The sequence below is a fragment of the Amia ocellicauda genome, chromosome 17 (genome assembly GCF_036373705.1).
Source record: "Amia ocellicauda isolate fAmiCal2 chromosome 17, fAmiCal2.hap1, whole genome shotgun sequence".
Taxonomy (NCBI): Eukaryota; Metazoa; Chordata; class Actinopteri; order Amiiformes; family Amiidae; genus Amia; species Amia ocellicauda.
Window position 1 is genome coordinate 24,069,118 of NC_089866.1, and position 21,484 is coordinate 24,090,601.

Sequence of the window (21,484 nt, forward strand, 5' to 3'; positions counted from 1 at the left end):
GATACAAGTTTCTTCTCAACAGTGGGCACTAAAGAAATGTGCTTTTTTTCAGCTTCTTCTCATTCATAGTCCCAAGTTGATCTACAGATAATTCAGCTAAGCTTGGATTTGATTTAGTTATAGGGAAATGTTGGGAAGGAAAACAAACTTGCTTTTAATAACAGCCCCAAACTGGGAGCAAAGTCACTGGCAAAAGGACATTTTGAATCAAGGATGCTCTATTGAATGATTTGGAAGTGGAGTCACAAGAAACACACATACTTTGTGTTGAAATTTATTAGATATTCGGTTTAGTTCCATTGTCTAGATCTCTTGCAGTTCATAAACTGCAAAAAGAACAACAAAAAAAGTATAACATTTTACATTCACTACAATATCCCCTGAATTTCAACATCAGAAAATAAGTGACATTTAAAAGTATCTTTCAGAAAATTAACAGTAGTCGATTTTGCAAGTAAAGTATGTTTAATCATGATTATACTGTACATTTGTTTTTCTCCCATACCCCCCTTTTCTCCCCCCTACCCATAAAGATGCTGCTGTACAGAAAGTAAACTCCATTTTGTCAGTGTCATTTGTATCTTTAATCGTTTTCTTATTCCCCCCTGCCTTGGGACCAACCAATGCCATGAAACTGACCTTTGACATTGATCAAACTGAATGTTAAAATCAACAAGATTAACATTTTAATTTATAAATGAAGCACTCACTTTCCTCTCACTGTGAAGCCCAGTTTGAATAGAGATATGGATCAGTGAGTGGTTGAAAACACATCTATCAGGAAAGACCTGACATGGTTTTGCAGTGTACCACAGGACAAACAGAAGCAACTGGATGGAAAGAGATGCGCCAAGATTCAGGTCAATTAAAAATTTAAAGTTCTTGGCATTCAAATTTATTTTTTTACATTGTGGTTTGTAGGCTAATTCGACTTTAGTATCTAATTGACCATTTACTGAGAAAATGTCACATTAAGGGTAGGGTAATATTAAGTTTAACACTTAATATCCTCTCCTGTTAACCAATCATGATGTCTCTAAAGTACTACCGCATTGTAAACAAGATTGACAATTAAATGATATAGACTGGATAACAGGACTGTGTCCGTGCACGTGTGGTATGCTCAAAACGTTTATTGGGTCGGCAAACACTGAATTCTTCTTTTATTATGTAAAACATTTACAACTTTGATTATCTGGTTAAGCTTATTGCAAAACGTGCAATTTTCTCAGGAGATGGTCAACTGCAAAATCAATAACAAAATGAAAAAAAACATGTATAATGACTGCATTTTGACCATTCTATCATCAAACATAGTCTAAAATAACATGGCTGTACTCAAAGCAGCATGGTTTACAATCCATTGATTGAAAGGTTCTACCAATAAACAGCAGTTAAGTCAATGAAACATCACAGGGCAATTTAAAACCAAAAACAAACAAACCAAAACGAAGCCTGAACAGTCAATGTAATAGATTTCTGCAGAACACACACATTGCTTTCTTTAATGGCTTCCCTTAATGAAAGATGCTCTGTCCTGATAGTGAGGTAATATAATGTCATCCCTGCCATCTGGTCATACAAGTATATTGGGGACACAAAAAAAAGAAAAGAAAAGAAAAAGAAGGGGGGTGGGGGACAATTTATTCCTCAACATTAGGAGTAAGAAAACCACAAACTCAACATTGATCCTGTGTCTCAATTGAACAGCATTCTGTTTAAAAGCAACAGGTGACGAGGAAGCCGAGACGTTTCTGGAGAACGCAGAATTTACATGCAGCGGGGTGCTTTAAGCTAGCCTGTGGTATTAAGCTGCTTCTACCAGGGGGCTATGGCTGTCAGAAGCCATATCTGCTTCGCTTTAGAGCTAGAGGACATTTATAAAAAAGAAAACGCTGCAACTCTCAACATTTGCCCTAATAAATATTTAAAATGCAGCTATAATCAACTTTAAATGACAGGGGGGCAAAAAAACAACAAAAAAACTAAAGTTGTCCATAGCAACAAAGTCTGTGTTCGTGTGTATATATATATTATATATATCAGTTAGGCCTCCTTGAAAGAAAAAAGGTTTGGAGCATACTTTGAAGGTGGCCGAGATAAAGTCCTGCTACGATTAGAAGCAAAATAAAAGGCAGCTTTGCCTCTCATTTAATTTAACTGAATCCCAAAAGCCAGACTCGTGAAGCTTATGAAATTTGTTAACCAAGATTTACCTTTGGCCATGTGTTCTCAGCACTGATCTGAGGGCAATCATTGAACAAGGCTCTTTGTGGGGAGTTTGTCTCCCAATCATCCAAGGATTAATTTATGGTTTCTTCCAAATGGCAGATTATTAGAGTAAAGAACAGGGCAAAAATCTAAATTAAAATGTAAAACACAACAAAAACAAAACCTGGAGTTCCAATTTTTAACTCATGACGTTTAAAAGATGCATGGCCATACACAGACGATCCAAGTGATGGGGGTAGGAATAAGAGAGATGGTGTGTACATAGTTCTTTAAGGGAACCACCCAAAAAACAAACTATAACAGTTAACACAAGAGACTCGACAAGAAGTAGAACTTCAGATAGAAAGAAAAAAGAAAAAACAAATTGGTCCAAAACCTGCCAAAGATGAAATCATACCAATTAGGTGTTTTGTTTTGGAAATGGTTTGCCATTACAACCGTATTCCGTTACTCAAAACAGGACTCACATATTTTCTTTCTGTAGTTGTTGGATTTTCAAATGTAGCCCCAAGTATTTTATTTTTGTGTTTATTTTTTAACATTTGTTTTTCAATTTTTTTAATTTTAATTTTTTTTACTTATTTTTCTCATTGTTTTAATTTTTTGTCTATAGCAGTTTATCAATCTCGATGAGGTCAGGAACAGTACAGTTGATCAATTGTAACAAACCCCAATCAGGTGAGAAAAGGTAAACTCTGCCAGTGATTGGCCTTTTCCTTTTTTTTTTTTTTTTCCTTTTTTTTTCTCATACTGCCTCATTCGTCATTTGCAGCACTGGTGCCCCGGACTTGACCTTGTTTACGAAGCTGTGAGTAAAAGAGAAGAGAAAAAGCAAAAGGTTAAGCACCAATACAAAATTATCCCAAAATAAGTATTGGCCTAAACATTGTGAATTCTGCATGAAAAGCCCCAGTCTGTGACCAAACCCTTTTTCAGTTGGGCCTTGCCAACTCCCTTTACACTGAAGAAGCTGTTCAGTTTACAAGTTGGTTTGATGGATGGTGGGGATTTAATTGTTATGCTTCTTGCCTTATTAGTTATCACCATTCCAGATAAATCCTTAACTATATCAAGACAAATATTATTATCCGTGTATAATATATAAACTAATTGAGCAGAGTCTCTTGTGCAGACATTAAACCTGAACAATGCTAATTTATAGACGATTGTTCTGGAATGTTCTGGTAGGCCCCATTTTCAGTTTCATCTACACATAGAACCTGTGGAAATTGAAATGTTTGCGAGCTATGTTTTCTCTCTCTGTGTGACCTTTTTATTATAGCTTTTTATGATGAAAATTGAGGAATGCATAGGTTCATCTTAAACTACGGGACATCAACCTTTTTCCTTTATTGAAAGCCTTTACCACTTTATTAAATGAATTCAAACTACCAATATGTTGAGCTCAAGGTATTTGCATTGCATTATTAAAAAAAAAAAAAAAAAAAAGTGGTTAATATTTCCTCCCAGCTTGCTGCCATATAGTCAGAATTCTCTCTCTCTCTCTCTCTCTCTCTCTCTTTTTCACAGAACAGGCGCTTTTCAAGTGCAGAATTCCATTTGTATGCTAATGAGTCTCGTTTGTACAATCTTGGACTTTTTTTCCTGTTGTTAAACACAAGCAATGCCTGGCGTCTGTCAGAATGCTCGACAAAGAGATTTCTCACTGATTCGATCCTCTGAAAGACTTTTGCTACTTGTGTACCTAAAGTCCCTCTCTTGAGATTGTTACACGTCACCCACACATATCCCTGTCCCGTAAAGAAATTCAAACCCTTCTGCCGATTAAAAAAGCATGCTTAAAAATAAGCCGAAATCAGTAATTGGAATTACGGGTCTTATTATTTTTGACAGCAGCTCCTTAACGCATTGATACGTTGCTTTCTCCCAAAATAGCCGTCCACCAAAATTAAAACGTCTCATATAGGGCATAGCAAATGACTTGAAGAGGCAGCATTTCACCCGCAAATTCAACAAAAACGCTCCAAAAATAGTCTCGATCAATGGCTGCCATTAGCAGACATGAGGGGATGATGAATTCTCTGTATAATTCCTATTAGTTATATTTATATGTAGCACGTTTAATTCCAAATCCTGTTTTTTATAGTTCTCAGGGATGGAAACTAAAGTCTTACAGCACAAAAGATGTAGACAATGTGCTGCCTGCTATGGGACTAAGAAGATTTAAAGATGTGTAACTAGTGTGTGTGTGTGTGTGTGTGTCTGCCTTTGTTACTCCACTGCTGGACAAAGGTCTCCCCATGATGTTTCCACTTCGGTTTCCTTTTCGATGTTCAGTCTCTTTTCCAGCTAATCATATTTCATCATCCCATTTTTTAGGTTGTCTTCTTCTAGGTCTATATCTTTTATATGTGTAAATATGTGTGTGTGTGTATATAGGTTACAATGGCAGAAAGTAATTTCAGTACAGTGTCAAATACATTTTAATTTTTTTTTAAAGGGGGAAGGGCCCATATTTAGATATAAACATATGTATACATTCATGTCAGCATCTCATGTCATATCTAAGTAACTCAAAAAGGATACTTTATAGACTTTTGCTATCAAGGGCAGCATAAAACTAAAGTCCAGGGAATAAATGAGATCTCCAAGTGAGATGAAATTATTTAAGCCTAGCAAAGCAACTACTGTATGAGCTTCATAAAGCCGTCAATTCCTGGTTGCCATGTTCAAGAGAAACATTACTTCAGCATGAAGAAAACCCCCAGTGGAATTGCTGGATATTTTCCAACTGACATAGAGGATCTACAAAATCCAATTTAGATTACACCTTTCAAATGAAAGGAAGCATTGTAAGGAAAAGAAGGTACTGTCGCTTCATGTCAAAGACTAGCCTGCCAGGACAAATTAAAATAATCCACTTAAGACTCTCAGACACAGACTGCATCTAAAAGGGCCAATTTAGCTTAAAAAAAAAAAAAGGGGGCAGTGCTTAATGTTGGAGAGTAATTTTATATGTCAGGGGAGATTTATTTTCCTCTTTGTAAAAGGAGGGAGGGCCCAAATTTAGTGAGTGGCCAGTGTAGGGAAGAATTGGATTGTCAGTCCATCTTTGCATTTGCACAAGCAGATGTAGATCAAAGCCAGTGGAAACATCTTGGGGAGGCCTTCATGCAGCAGTGGATCGATATAGGCTGATGGTGATGATATATACATTTGCTTTCCATGGCTCTTCTGCCTTAGATCACAAAGGTACACACTTGTAAGATTTTGAAATTGGATACAAAAAGCAGCAGGGATTTTAACTTGAGAAAAAAAAGCCCAAGATTGAGACTCAATACAAAAGCGTTTTTTTCGGTTGTGTTTTTTTCTTTTCCTTTTCTTTTTAACAGAGTACTGCTTGGAAAAAGTGCTGCAGGGGAAGGCAGCACAAGTACAGACGTCGTCATGTGTGAAAAATCGGCACAAGGCAAATCAAGAGAACAATTGAGGATTATAGCAACCACGCTGCACACACTGCTTCCATTGTTCCCGCTAGGATCAAGGGCTCCCAATCATATATATGAGCCAATACTTAATATTTACCTGCACCACACAGGTCTCAACAGATGTACTTTTCCAGAAGTAATGATAATTGTACTTCTGGTGTTTGGTAGTGGGTAAAAAAAAACACAACAAGAACAAAGAAAAATAAATGGTTAAACCTCAGATCTGTGGAGAGCTGGTGGAAGATTAGTTTCAAGGCTTCCAACTGCTTGTTTATACCAAATTTTAAATGTTTAAAGAGATGGCAACAAAGAGTATCACTGGCAACTGCACTAAACCTTATTTGTAACTATAATCTTGCATATTAGGGTGGATGTGTGTGCAGGATACATTTGACTTTTATTTTTATTTTTTATTTTTTTTTACATTTGATAGGCACATTCAATTACACACACAACACACACATACATACATTTAGAGGCCTAGTTCTTTTGTCCATCTTTGGTTTGAAAACATGTAAGGAGGCTAAATTAGGATTCTTACGACTATCAAGGAGATGGTGATTTTACATATTTGGGATATTTTCTCCTTTATAAACATTTCTTGGGACAAGAAGGATTAAAGAGCACAAGGATTCAAGAATGCCAGTGTTAGCATATTCAAATGTTTCTTTGACTTTAAATGAGGGGATCGCATTCACGATTTACATGAGCGCAACCTTTCCAGGGCTTTGCAGGCTGCAGGCGACTCACACTAAAGCTGGTTAGCATTTGTTTCTCTGGATTACGGCTTTGATCAGAATTGTGAACGACTCTACGAATTGAAAACACCTGCTACCGCACCCCGGCGCAGTAACTTTATACTGGTGTTTGGCTTAAATGGTCACAGAATGAATCATCTGGAAGCTAAAGTTTGGATTTTTGCAACTGATTAAAAGTTCGGTATTTAGGTTGGATTATTTCTCTTTTGAAGGGTGTATATACCCTGTGTCTGCACAAAAACACACAAGGTACTGCTAGTGATGGCTTATTTTCTCAATGAATGAGCTCCAGGTTTCAGCTCCATAGTTGCTTCTTCAGGACACAGGGGAATGTGGACTAATGGAGTCCATTTTTCAAGGCATGTAGTGCCATCACTTGGCCTTTACAGCAAAAGGCCCTCGAAGTTGACCCACTTAACAGCTCGCAATGATTTCACTCTGAGAAAAGTAGGACTTGCAGCGTTTCATAATTCCGGCCTTTAAATAAAGCCAAATGTGTTTCATATTAGGTGTGTAATTAAATTAGCATTATACAATGAAACTTCTTACATGATGCACTGAGTCAGAAACCAGGAGGGCCAAAAGCACAACAGTAAATGTTTACGGCCCACAAAATTCAGGCCTTCAAAGACCAAGAAACTTTCAACGATGAGAAGGCGTCAATGAGATTGTGCAGATGTCGAAACTAACTGAATAAGAAACTACTTGAACATAGATTTTTTTTTTTTCATCTGCTGTAATAACTTTGATATTCAGCAGAAGGATACAGTTACAGCAGCAAGTGCCTCTGCCATTGTTCGAGACACTTTACAGCGGCTTCTGGTGCACTTATCGAGATGCCAAAAGGCAGGCGTCCTAGGCCAGCATTTGTGCATGGCAAGCTGTAAAGCCATAAAGTCTTTCCTGCCTGCCAAGAATTCATTAGCATGCATAATCATAAAGATCAAAGTACAGTCACCAGTGATCAGTACTAGCATTTTGGATAGAAAAATAAAGACAAATTAAAGGGTTGGAGACATTGACCAAACAAAAAGATGCTCTATGCAACCAAATAAGCTTAATTTGAGGAAAACTATATTAGAAGTATGTTTTTCAAGTTGGAAATCTTTCTTTTCTATCTCAAACTTAATACAATCCTAGGGATGGGAATGGAAGCAGCGCAGCAGAGTGGGTTGACACAGTGGGTAACCAGAAAACTGTCAGGAATGAAAAGGCCCATCACCAGCATGTGGCTCCTCCTCCCTTTCACTTACACAGCCTGCCTCTGAATCTACAGAGGGGTCTGCTAATCATCCGCAGCCGACGTGCCCCTCACAGCACCCTTCATTCGCATCTAGATGTAAAATAAAAGGATCAGTGGGTAATCATGGGCCTTTGGCTGGGTTAGTAAGGCGCTGGCGAGAAACCGTCATGGGCCTTTCAGAGGGCCTGGCCTGGAGTGACGAGTCTCGCTGGCAAAATGGGTTAGTAGACATCGCAGACTACAGCCGCACTGGAGGGAAGGAAAAACTGCTCATAAGAAACTGAGAGCTCCTCTGAGGAGAGCCCATCGGAATTTCATCATCAATTCTTTTCCAAACTCTAAGCATGTATTCTTCATCTGTCAGTCCTAAGCAGCTGCCGGGAGAAAACCCATTTAGGTTTTAGATTGTTTAAAATGGACCTCATCTGAATTTAGCCCAATGCAAATGATTAATCCCGGCTTTTTGGAAAGAAGCTTGTTCGTTCCTTACTACGAAGATGATGTCAGACAGCCCTACAATCCTCTCTGTAGAGTCTGGGCTCAAGACACATCTGTTCTCTCCGGCTTTCTCTTAACCTGTTGCCTTTCTAAGAAAAATTGCGCTATTTCTTTCCCACAACGCTGCACTCTTCTAATCAGATCTGATTTCTGTACTTAATAAAACATCAGCTGGTGTTTGTATTGGAACATAGCTGGAATTTTAAAAAGACAAAAGTCAAGTACATCTGTAGTTTGACAGATTCTTTTAACCTAATTTGACATTTTCTTTCAGACCTGGGACAAAAACAGCTGAAATATTTTCAACTATTTTCAAATATGTCACTCTGGCAAACAGTAATGAAAGCCTAATCATTACCCTGACATCAAAGCAGGTTAACCCATTGTAGTTGTAAGCCTTTCGCAAAGAAGGACCTGCTGCTGCTGAGTGAACAGCTTTCATTAAAAAAAAAAAAAAAAAAAAAAAAAAAAATTAAATTTATAAAATCATGTTACTTCCTTAATATATTTTATTTTATTTTATATGAACTTGGCAAAACCAATGTTATCATATAAATCAAAACTATTTTAAATCAAGGTGTACTTTTTCATTTTTCATATTTTTTTCAGCAGTCTGGATTGCAATTAGAGTTTAAGCAATACAAGGGAAATAAAACTGAATTTTACGCCAATTCTGAAAATAATTAGGAACTGGAAACAAAAAGATCTAGCTGAGTCATTAATCAGCATCATCAACATGTCAACCAATTAATTCAGGGATCAGGTGGAAATGAGACACCGATGACTTCAGGATTAGATATGAGAATCTTACGGGACAAACTTGGGGTGAAAACGAGTCACAATCTGACATTTGTTTGAAACACAATACAGGGATATAACTAATATTTTTGTAGGAGGAAATTATCTTGAGGCCTTTCGCTCTTTCCAGGAATGTGTTGCTGCAAAACAATCTCTTTCTCCCATGCTCAATACTGATGTGCAGCTTCCTTTTTTCTCCCTCCATAAGCAACCCCATTCATCTTCCATTAGTCTTGCCTATGATGATCAATGCTCTGCGACTCCCACACGGGCTGTAAATCACCTAGTCAATTCTGATCTCTATCCAATGAAAACATCTCAATAAATACGTGGAGTATTTCATGAGGAATTAAATCTCTTATTGCCAGTCAGTATCAGTATTCCTGCAGTTCAACCAGCTTTGCATTAGGCTTTGTCCTCAGATTCCTCTAGCAAAGATGGGCTCTCTCACCAGTTAACTGACAGCTGTGACACAAAGTTAAGCAATCTAGAACAGTCCTTCCCCCCTGTGCGATAGAACATGGTCTATACAAGCTCTGAACACCACATGCGGCCTTGTGGAGTGTGCTGAACACCCGTGGCAATGCCAGTATTGGTGGGCACGTATTCCTCTTTGGCACGAACATGGCATTCTCACATCAACACACATAGGTAAAGGGGAACAAAGCATACTCTGTCAACTGCAGTAGGATAGTTTGACGCCCAGCACTAAGAGCTAATCTAGGCACTAATCTATGTGTGGATACATTGGTTGCACACATTATCAGATGCATTTGTGCCTTGGACAATCGCTAATTGAATTCAGAGATCACGGGTAACTGGGCTACTAAAGGATAAAGAAAGTGACATTTCTCGCCATTGTCCCCCTTTAGCCAATCAAAGTTATCATTTACATCATCATCTTAATTAACACATGGTCGTGGGCTTTGGTGCATTTGCCACAATGGTGTGCTGTTTGTTCTCCCAGGTATATAACATGTATTCAATGTATTCAACATGAATACAAAAAAAGGTTAAGGACAAAGGGAATTAGTAATGTTGGCAGGAAAACAATGTTTTGTTTGTTTATAAAAGTGACATAAGGCAAAATAACAATTTGCAAAGATAAAGCGGTGGGTAGATTAGGAGAGACATCTCAAAGGAGCTGCTTCCTGCTATTTCATTCTCCAGTTGCTATGTATTCAGTTAGCTGTGTTCCATTTTAAATCTTGGTAGGGTTTCCGGCTTAACACATTCTTGCCGTGACGAGACTATATTTGCGGAAAGAAAGTAAGGAAGTAAGGAGTATTGGCATCAGACAATGTACAGAATGCAAAATTGAGTAAGTTAGTTAGAAAGCTAGAGTAAGTAAGTTAGAATCTCTCACAGACAAGCAAACAGAAAGCAATCATGCAGAATACATTTAATACACAAACACTGATGGATTAAAGGGCACTATGTTCCTTTAAAAGGTCTTATGGCCAGATTAAAATTAATCAGAAATTTTAACTTCACTTACCACTCTGTTTGCCCTATGTTCATAACCTGTGGCTTTTGTACTCTCTGCCTTTCTAGTGCAGAGTTTGAGAATGTATAAATCTATACACAAGCTGGCTCTCAAACATCTTTTACACCACATGTATGTGGCAGTGACACAAAGAGCTTAACTGATCTCTAACACTATCCAAAAACTGCCTGTTAAGACCGAGAGACTTGCAGTCATAACATTAGTTGCATGATAGCTCCAGACTGGGAACGAAATGCACAATTGACATGGATATGAAAATAAACAGTGAAACATATTTATCTATTTGGGGCAGCCATAAGACACTTTATAATGATTGGTGTAATGATTTTAGACATTCAAATTGTTGATTTTGTTTTCCAATGAAGCAATGGTGAGGGACCTGGCAGAAAGTCTTAGAAAGTTTTAGACCTACCTAACATAAATGTACTGATGTACTTCCAGGTGGGGTTTGGTAAACTCACACGGATTTATATTTTTGGGCAGAATAAGGTTTTCCGAATTATGCTATGTAGGGCATCTATAATTTCACTATCAAATAACGCTACAAAGAAGACTCAATTTATTGACCTTAGTATCTGAAAACAGTTACAAAAAATAAAACTCCTTACTTACCTTCTAATTTACAAGTTCTCTTGAAGCAATATGCCAGTGTGGACAAATTAGATCTGAATATATCTGTTTAATGGCCACTTTGTTTCCAGAATTAAGAATACATACAATTCAAGAACTTTCATTTTTACTTTGCATCTATAAAACATTGACAAACTAATGAAGGAAAAAAAACATCATGCAAGTATTAATGCTGCTTTTAACTTGAATGTACTAAACACAATCATGCAAATGCGAATGGGAAAAGTTAGTTTTTCTTGGCTTGTATGTACCCGACACCAGAGCAAGGGTCGCTGCCACAACACTTGAGTGTGCAAAGCGTGCAAGTTGTGAAAGGCATATGGCAGGAGCGGGCCTATACCTCCTCCAGCTCTTTCTGCGTCTCGTCCTCCATCCTCCGGATATCCTCCATGGTCAGCTCCACCCATCGGTCAATCCAGCAGAAGAGCTGACGATGGAAGTTTGTGAAAATCCTCTTCTCTTGCTGCGGGACCAAGAACATGACTACGATTACAACACAGACAAGGACGCAGGCACAACCTTCTACCATATTCTCAAGCAGCCAGCACATACAGAATGTACATTTTGTGCGGAGCTCAATGAGAATGACAACGGGAAAGGAAGTTGTTACCTTGTGAATGAAGTTCTCTATTTTGTTCTGCAGGCCCCACCACTTGAATTTGACAGTGACGAGTTTGTACGCGCACATGCGGGGACAGTCGGTGTTACTAACCAGCTCCTTCTGTTGGCAGACAAAAAGAAAAAAATACATTAAATGCTGCTCCAGCTTCTTTTTCTAGTTCATGACCTCCGTTCTACATAAGGCACTCATACAACGTTTACACAAAATGTAGGAAATATCTGAATTGCAACGTAAATAAAGGAAACTTTCATGATAAGGTAAAATAAATCTGGCACATGGTGCTTAAGTTAAAAAAAAAAAAAAAACCCAAAGAACATAGCACTATTAAATGACACATGGGAGAAATGATCGTCAGCAGTATATAATGCACTACTAGGATCACATGTGAAACAACTCATATTCCAAAATAGACAATTATGACCATTTCCTTGCTTTCCCCATAATCATTACAGGGTGTTCCCAGGGGAATCTTTACTGCGCGCTGCTCTTAATGATGAGGTACATCTGAAGTTGCCTTAAACAATATATTCTGAATAACAGACTGCTTCGGTTTGATATACTGCCAGAATATGGCAACCATATGGGTAATTGTCCAAAAACGGCAAATACAACCACAAGGGCTAAATATAAGTTAACACGGCTGAAAGTATAATTTCACGTATACAATTTCAAACTACTTTTAATCATACTGTTAGTCTCTTCCCCGTTGTACTGTACACAATCACCCACATATTCTTTAAAGAATACATTTCCTAAACCAAAGAGGTGGCTCATTTCTCTGTGTGTAAAATATAAAAGGATATACATGTAAAGAATTTATATTGTCCCAGCTACAAGGATATTTAAACAGTGCACTTATTGAGACATACATTACTGGTTGATATATGTCCAAATACCTTATATGAAAGGTGTTAGCCAGAAATGACTGTACTGTTATTCCCCTGATTGAAGCTATACAAGAAGATATATACGCCACTGAAACAGTATCCAAGATGGCTTGCAATTGTATAAAAGTTTGATCGATCAGTTAAGTTGACTGGAGGCTCCAAGCAACCTTGGGGGCAATGAACATGAAACACACAAAAACAACAAAAGCTATGTTTTTTCTTTGCATAATTATAATAAAGGAATACATAAATGGTGTATGTGTGTGTGTGTGTGTGTGTGTGTGTGTAATGTGACCTCCTACTGGAGGATTGAGACATCAGTCAGCAAAATGTGAAGTAAACTTGTCTGTGCTAACTGGCCCCCTAGCTGCAGCTGCCCTGCTCAGTCCACACCAACCACAAGCAGCACAGATGAGAACAGACAGTTCAGATTGACGATATTCCTCCTGCAACGCTGCCAAACTCTGACCAAAGTGTCTGTGTAGATAGAGGGGTTTTCATTGTTTTCCTTTCTGGTTAGCTCCATTTCAGAACCTCTTTTGCCAAAAAATGTAAAGCTTTCAGCTTTAGGAGAGACTGACAACTGTACTAAACAGAACATTGCAAACATTCAGTTAAAAAAAAAAAAGTGACAAGGTGAACACTATAAAGTTTTTGCAAGAAGAGAATTCTGTAACCCACTTTTGGGCCTATCAACAAATCATTTAGGACTGCATAGAAAGCATACCTGGAATATTAAATATATGTATAAAATAATGAAGGAAGAAACTAACAATACAGACACGTTTTTTAAGTTTACGGCTGGAGAATGAAAAGACCTACCCCCCACTTGCCTGGCACATTCCTCCATTTGCTGTGGTTAATCGAGTCCGCACTCCCAGAATTCAGCACAGACGCACATGAAGCCGTGTAGAACAACATTATGCTTTTCATTTTTATTTTTAAATGGGACAGTATTTCTGCGCTTTTGTTTTTTGCATATAAAAGAACTAATCGTTTTGGTTGCTGTGGGCTGACGCATTTAACATCAAGGATCAGTGTGGTTATGTTTGAGTTTTTTTCAGATTTCTCCTTATTTCTTGGTTGTGGGGGTGGGGGGGTGGGGGGACTTGCACAAAGAAAAAGTAAGCAAGAAAATAAATAAACCAATGAATAAATAAATAGGTAACAAAGAATGGGAAACTGTTCATTGCATCTTTCTCAGCATCTTGAAAGCAGTTTTTCCACAGCACAATATTCTTAACAGTCTGAATCCAACTGTAAGTGGAGAATGACTTGAATGTCTTATTTCAGTCTTCCCGGTCTGTCTTTGTGTGCCCTGAAGCTTGACCGGCATGATCTTAATTCTCAGGATATCGACTTGTTCATCTAAAATAACCAAATTACCTTATTAATTTAAACAAAACATGGCAGGAAAGGGCACCACTTAAGCACAACAAGGGGAGGGACCATATTTTGAAAGAAAATCACAAAAAATGTCAATGCCTTACGTCTGGTGAAGCCCAAAGAGTCAAAGGGTTAACAACCTCCAGAGCCAAACAATCTGGATTCTTTTTGACAGGTGTAAATGGTCAGATGGTTCATGGAACACAACAGTTGTCACATGTGCAATTCAGAATTTGGGGCAACCTATAAACCCATTATGTCTCCTTCTGACAAAACCTAGCTTAGGTCTGTATCTTAGAACTTAACATAATACTTCCAAAAATTAATTCCAGTTGAGCGACAAACTGATGTTGAGTTTTTGGGAAGGAGAAAACTTTTATTGGCAGATGCCTTGATCCAATGTAACTTGGATGTGACCAGGTTGAACAAAAACTAAAATACAATCTAGGTGTGGGCAACACTATTATAAATCAGGTATACATTAAGTCAAGTAAAATTGAGGGAAGGTTAGACTACTACTGCGCAGGTGTGATCTGAATTTAAGGAGGCCTCAAAAAAAAAAAAAAAAGTTGCTAGTTCTTCTGGGGGAATGCAGGCAGGACTCTCCAGATAACCTGTCTGAACTGACAGCCGCCTGGAGCAGAAAGCGGATACCTGCAAGACAAGGAGCCCAGAGGAACCTGAGCTCCTCCACAAACCTGCATCTTTTCACACACCCGCCAACCACAAGAGGCCTTTAGTTACGGAGTGCGTTTCTGTTATGTAACAACCATAACTTATTTTCTCTTCACTTTTTCCCAAAATAGGCTTTTCTAATTAGAAGTATCTCTGAAGAGAGACCCCCCTAAGAAGAAAGCAGGAGCATGGCAGAAGACTTTTCTAACCAATGCAGTCCCTCTTTCACCATTAGGGAAGTTAGAAAGCCTACAGCTGCACCAGCTTCAAAGGAATGAGGAGACATCTTTGCGTGAGCGCGACTGAAATCCTTCGGTATGATCTAAATTGCTGATCCACTGACCCGAGCAGCTGCAAAGAGTAAAAGCAGCATCTTTAAAAAAGCTTTTACTCCTGCTCAGCTTTGCCACACAAGCGCTGCGAAAAAGGTCACTATTTTAGTTGATCTCTTTAGCTGATCTGATTGTTTTCCTTGGCTTTTCATGTCTCTTATTTTAAATGAAATTCAAAAGGTCCAATCGGGTTTTCATTTAACAATGAGGATCAGGTTTCTGGGAGATATGTGGAGAGGGGCCCAGGGAGTTCAGTGGTGGTGGTGGTTGGTGGTGGGTGGGTGGGGGCTTGCAATGCCTATTTGACTGTATGTTGAGCTGCATTACTAGGCAACCGGCATTCCCTGTGCATAGATTTGTATTCGCCTTTTGTGTCTGCGGTACAGAGTACACTGGAGAACAGGCAGATGTGTCTCAGCAATGTGGAAGACACTTGTGTGTAATTTAACCTGTGCTTTGATTTGGGAAGGGATGGGAGAAGGCCAGAGTCTTTTAAGAGTCACAATTCCTGCTTTCATGTGTCCTAATTGAGGCTGCATGTCAAAGATTAACCACCAGACCTGTAATTAGTTCCATTCAACAATAAATAGAAAGGTGTACTCCTTGTTTCAGGTTCACAAGCGCACAGCAGTTGCAGTTCATTAAAGAGACTCATTCGTTTGGATTCCGAGGCAGAGGGAGAAGCAAAGAATAAAATGTGGTAAAAGGATGCATTACTGAAGCCTTTAGCAGCATGAAGAGAAGAAAAAAAATCCCCAAATCCCCTTCCTATTAGGATTGTGCAACATATTGGGCTCAATATTATAATCAAACGATACTGATGAGCCAAAATAAGCGCTTTAAGCCTATACACGAGCTGGGAAAACATTTTCAAACTTTTAGTCTTAACTATAACAATATTTAAAAAAAAAAAAATGCTTTAAGAGAAAGAGACTGGAGAAGTTCAGAATACATCACTTGGGGAAAGTCTCCCCAGTATTAGGTCTCTTTTTAAAAGCCAACGAAAACATTTCGGAATCGACGCTACCTCTTAGCTTTGGAACAATGTCTTGCAAGTCGCTACAGTTTCATTATTTTGACTCGGTGAGGTGGAAGGTGAAATTAATCCCTTTCCTAGGGTCACAGATATGATTAACAAAAGCAGCCTGTCTTTGTGCCGAAGGTGGGAAGGTGCATTTGCGGGTGGTATCGGTTACCCCTTCCCTAGAGGAAAATCAATGAATATAATATCCGTGTGTATTGTGAAGGAACTCGATCCCTTTTCCATCGATGCGACCGAGAGAAAGGAAGTGGTGGTGGGCAGAAGGGGGGTAGACAGAGACGTGACTTTCCCCTCACAGACTAAATACTGCCCAGAGACAGGCTTTGAGGCAGGGCGGTAGATTTTACTTCTTGTTTACTGCTGCCTGCTTCAACAGATTACACACGGTATCTTTCTCTCGGCCATCCCCGATTTCTGTTTATAAAGCGGCTCTGGTTTCTGTTTTACATTGCAGGGTCCTGAAACGCCAAGCGTATAACAATGGACCTAGTGGCAGCGGCGCACTCTTTGGTTTTCCTTCACCTGCAGTGGAGTTATTATGGTCCCCTGCCTCATTTCTCATTCCTGGGCTCGTCTGCCTGCTTTTTTCTCTCTTTCGTTCTAAGCTTTTCCACCATAAATGGATTAGGGATCATACATGAGATGGGTTTCACATGGATTGGGAAAATTGTCTTTGGTAAAAGTGTGGCAGGTTGAGTTTACTTCAGGTTAGGACTGAAGTAAACCTTGAATGCTGCCTTAATGAACTATGCAGCATAGGACCCCATACCCTGCTGGTTTTTGTTTCAACCAAAATTGTATTGTATAAAATTGTATAAGGAACTTATAAACAAACCAACTTTTGATCATTTACACAATTTAAAAAGTCAAATGTCAGCAAATTATTAGTTAAATTAAAAGTTAAATTAAGTAATAGAGAACTCGGTTGGATCAAATAACAGTCTGCACAATGCACAGTGCATCTTACAGATGAACCTTTGCAGGAAAAAACATCTTCGACATGGTGAGCTGTATTATAAGTCCTTTTTAAAACCACCTAATCCGAGAGCTGTCTTACTTTTTGCTCCAGATCCCCCATCACCCAACCACACATACATTCTAGTAGGAAAACTGTTCACAGACAACAACAAAAATAGTTTAGTTTCAGGTCTTATCTGAGAACAGGTCCTTTCCATATCGGATAGTAAGAAAGAAGAAAAAAGTTATAACCCAGCACTTTCTAGATCAAACCTCATCTATTTTAAGTAAGTGAAAGCAGTGAAGCCAGGAGGAGAGCAAAAGATATAATTAGCAACCAACATGTGGTTAACATGTTTGTCAGGTTCACTAAATAAATGCACAAATCTAAATCTAAGTTGGGCCTTCCTTTTCCCCTGGGCACCTGAGGGACTGGCCCTGATTCCTTGATGCTTACATATAAATGGACACGTCACACGAGAATGAGACAAAACCCTGTAATGGAGGGCAGGATAACGCATTAATAAAAGTAATTAATCCAGCGCAGTACCCATCGCTCCAAGTCTCCGTGCGGCGCAGCTCTGGCAATTACTTTGTGTGGTGCACTAAATTCAGCAAGCCGTCCTATAATGTTAGTTGCACCCGGAATGAGGTCTGGGAAGATGGCGGCAGCAGCAGCAAAACCGCAGCGAGTCGGAGAGCTTTAGGTGGGGAGAGCTAAAAAGATTTAAAGGAGCTATATAAAAAAAAAAAAAAAAAAAAAAAAAAAAAGATAATTGCTTTTACTATGACTTGGCTGATTAAAGTACTAGATAGCTATGTCTTAGAATCGGCTGTTCAATTCTCTCTCTCGCTCTCTCACTCGTATGTTTTGTGTAGCATGAAAGGGATGAAATATATACCTATTAATTTTAGTGGGCTACCTGAAACCTCCCACCCCACCCTAAAGTGTGTTCCACAATACTTAACCTGTGTGCCTATTGATATCAATGAGAGTGATCTGAGTTCATGTCCCATAAAAAATCTACTATCGAAACCTGGACAACCAATATTAAGACATTTATATTCTGGGTTGTGACACTGGATGACTGTTTTGCTTTACATTCTGTCCAAAAGAACCTCTGAATCTCTTTAGCAAAACCTGTGAACAGGGACTATATATACACACACACACCTACCTACATATGGCACACAAGAACGGACAACGCAAAGGCAACGGAGTGAGAAAATATTCTACGTCGATGGATTAATTAAACTGTGCCTTTTGACTGATCTAACACCCGAGTTCACAGGTCAAAATAAATAAAAGTGTTCACAGCTTATCTGTTCTTGAGTGCTGCAAACAGAAAGGGGGGTGGAATGGTGTAATTTAGAGAAAAAAATTACAGTAACACTGATTCTTTACTACAGAGAAAATCCTTTTGCGCTTCGTGATTAAGACATCCAGCAGGCAGGGTCTCGTCTGTTACTGTGGAAAATCATTAATCAGAGCTCTCCTAAACCCTAGGAATCAAGAAAATCCCTGATGTTCATTATGCACACTTCTATGGACAGAAGATGTGGAGTATTCCCACTGTGTCCATCCTTCAGCGCTCTGCAGTGTTATTAGCAAGGAAAGAGGAAGGTGCAGCACTTTTTTGCATTAATCACATACAGTTGGGAACAAAAACCTTAATAATTGTCAGAAAACAATACTCAAGAAACTGATAAGGGATGCGGAACAAATCATCCAATTCATGGGTGCCAAAATAAAAATAAATATATATTTTCCTCCATTTTGTGAAAAAACAACTCTGGGGCCCACAAATGTCAACAAAGAGGGAAAAAAAAAAAAGTATGACTAGTGTGTGTGCGCACGATGAAGTGAATACTGTAAATGTGGCATTACATAAATCTGAATTTCGCAAAATAAATGTTGCCATGACTTTTTGTTGTGGCGAAAACTGAACTTAAAATACCAACCACATATTAGTCATTTGCAAACAATTCAAGAGGGCAAGTGGCAACCCTTTCCTCTTGAATCAATGGAACTGTGGTTCAGTAACACACAAAGGACTTACATTACAAAACATATGTAATATGTGATTTTTCTTCCCTTAGAAGTTAAATGGCTACACGTTTCAGCATGAATACTTCAAACTGTCAGTTTCTGGCATTCTTAAAAAATATTAATAAAATAAAAATGATATATGATATATGTATGTGTGTGTATGTGTTTAGTGCAATACAATCTTGAGGACTTCATATGAGAGACATCTTCAGAGAGACATCAAGAAAGCATCACTTTGGCTCCAAATTATAAACGTTCATATTGTTTTCAATGTTTGACCTTTAACCATGGTTTCAGATTTGTGTATAGAGACCTAAACAGGACATACAGACAGCAATTAGCAGACATACATTGCCCACCAGTTTTTCTACACCCATTTGCACCATAACTCCTTTAAAAAAGTAAAAAGTAAAAGTAATTTACTGCACTGTGGCACATTTAAAACGACAAAACAAAAAGTGTAATTTTGAAGGGATAAAATGTCTCCCGAGCAGAACGGCTCTTCTTTTCAATTATTAATATAAAAGACCCTCAACACCCTGGCCTCAAAAGGTAAGATTAATTAATCATTTAATGTTCAACAACACTGGAGAAAAATGCCAGCTCCCAACATTTCGCTTGACAAGGACATCATTTGATGTTTCGATCAGAAAATTTGAATTTGCAGTGCGTGGAAAGTTATCTGCACTAAAGGAGAACTTTACATTAAACAGCTCCGACATCAAAACACTTAGGATGACATTTTTTATTCAAAGAAGGAATATTTTAGCAATTCAAAGTACGTTGATAGTCTCAGAACGTCTGGGTGTCTAGATAGACAAGGACTTCATTTAAAAAGGAGAACTGAAGGGGGAGTTGGCAGGGGGGGGTTGTGTTCAGTAATGTTGGTTTCATTGTAACTTTGTAACTTTAAGTGGCTTTTTTTTTTTTTTTTTTTTAAAGCCACTCTCTCCTGTCAGGGAAAAAAATAGTTTGAACTTAGGAGAAAAGTTACAATTCTGTACTTTCAGGAAGTTTGAGGAAACAATTCTTTTGGAAGACTTCAAGTAGTTCTCACGTCACAAGCGCTACAATTGCAGCAGCCTTTTAATTTGTATCTGGAGATGTAGATCGTGTTATACTGTACACAATTAAAGGTTTGAGCTCTGATGTTTGAGCTCAGGCTGCAGTGTTTGGTAGCTGGATGTGTTTTTTTTTGTGTAGAACGGTGTGGAGGTTGCAATAGTGTTTGAAGCCAGGAGATCTGTTCTTTTAAAATTAATGGATTGATGGGAAAGTCGCACCATTTCAAAATAATGAATAACGATAATCTACTACAGATTGTTTTCATGTGAAAGACGACACTTACAGGAAGAAACAACTTTTGAAATGCGCCGCATACTTACTGCTCTTTGCTTTCATTATTTATAATAATTGGTCTGCTTGTCTTCAAAGCTGTAATTCGCAATGTTTAAGCCCTCTATGTACTTAATCAAGACACAGATATCTCTTAATTGCCAAATGAGCTCAAGTACCTTTGTTACATAATTTAAAACACATTTTCAAATCTATTAGAGCTTCCCTGCTTGTGTAATGTGGATGTAAAGCCCGTTCCAGGCAATAAAATGTCAGGTGCTCGCTTTGTAACTGGAAAATTAGACAATTAGCACTGAAAATGCAGACACAAAAATAGGTGGCTGCAAGACTGGTCCTGTTCTTAACATGCACAAAAAGGGACAAGATGCATTTCCAACATCTCATTTTGTGTTTTGAGATGTGCAGATTAATATACAAATACTATTTATAAATGTTTCATATATTTACTAACTAAAAATATATATCTGGCTTAGGGCTGGGCGATATGACTTAAAAATAATCTCTATTTTTGGAAGTTTGGGCGATACACGATATATATCTCAATATGTCTTGTTTTTATCCAATCAAGCTACAAAATAAGACCAAAGCCATTTAAACAACAAGTCTTTATTTAATCATTAAATATGCAAAACTACATGCAGGCTGTCATGGTAAATATATGCAGAATGCAACATATAACAGCGCAAGTGGTGTGTGATTACTATTACATGTGTTATTTTATGGGATATATATTTTTTCACATACATACATGCATATACACATGATTTACTGTCACATAACAATAACACAAGTAATAGTAATCACGCAACACGTGCTGTAAAATGGTACAGATTCAGTTATAGTTACCACAGCCGAGTTTATAGTGGCGCATTTAACATCTGCTAGACAAGAGACATTTCTCCTCTGACTGTCGCATTTCGATTCTGCTTACTGGTACAGCATGTGTTAATACTAAATAGTTTTAATAACATTATTATTATTAATAATAATCATAATAATAAAAAAAACTGTTGTACCACTTCACCATCTCATGAAACTTTCTGCATCTGTTTGCATTGCTTT

General features: G+C 38.2%; 1 protein-coding gene across 1 annotated transcript in view; it reads right to left on the reverse strand.

Annotated features, from left to right (window-relative positions):
• Positions 1-258: 258 nt before the first annotated feature.
• The window catches only part of pitpnb (phosphatidylinositol transfer protein, beta), a 67,220-nt gene continuing 45,994 nt past the window's right edge, over positions 259-21,484 (reverse strand). Inside the window, exons 9-11 of the mRNA XM_066690140.1 lie at positions 11,726-11,836; positions 11,456-11,578; positions 259-3,038 (exon numbers count right to left, since the gene is read on the reverse strand). Of these exons, the coding sequence (XP_066546237.1) occupies positions 2,988-3,038; positions 11,456-11,578; positions 11,726-11,836 (285 nt within the window). The 3' untranslated portion in view covers positions 259-2,987. The remainder of the gene's footprint in view (positions 3,039-11,455; positions 11,579-11,725; positions 11,837-21,484) is intronic.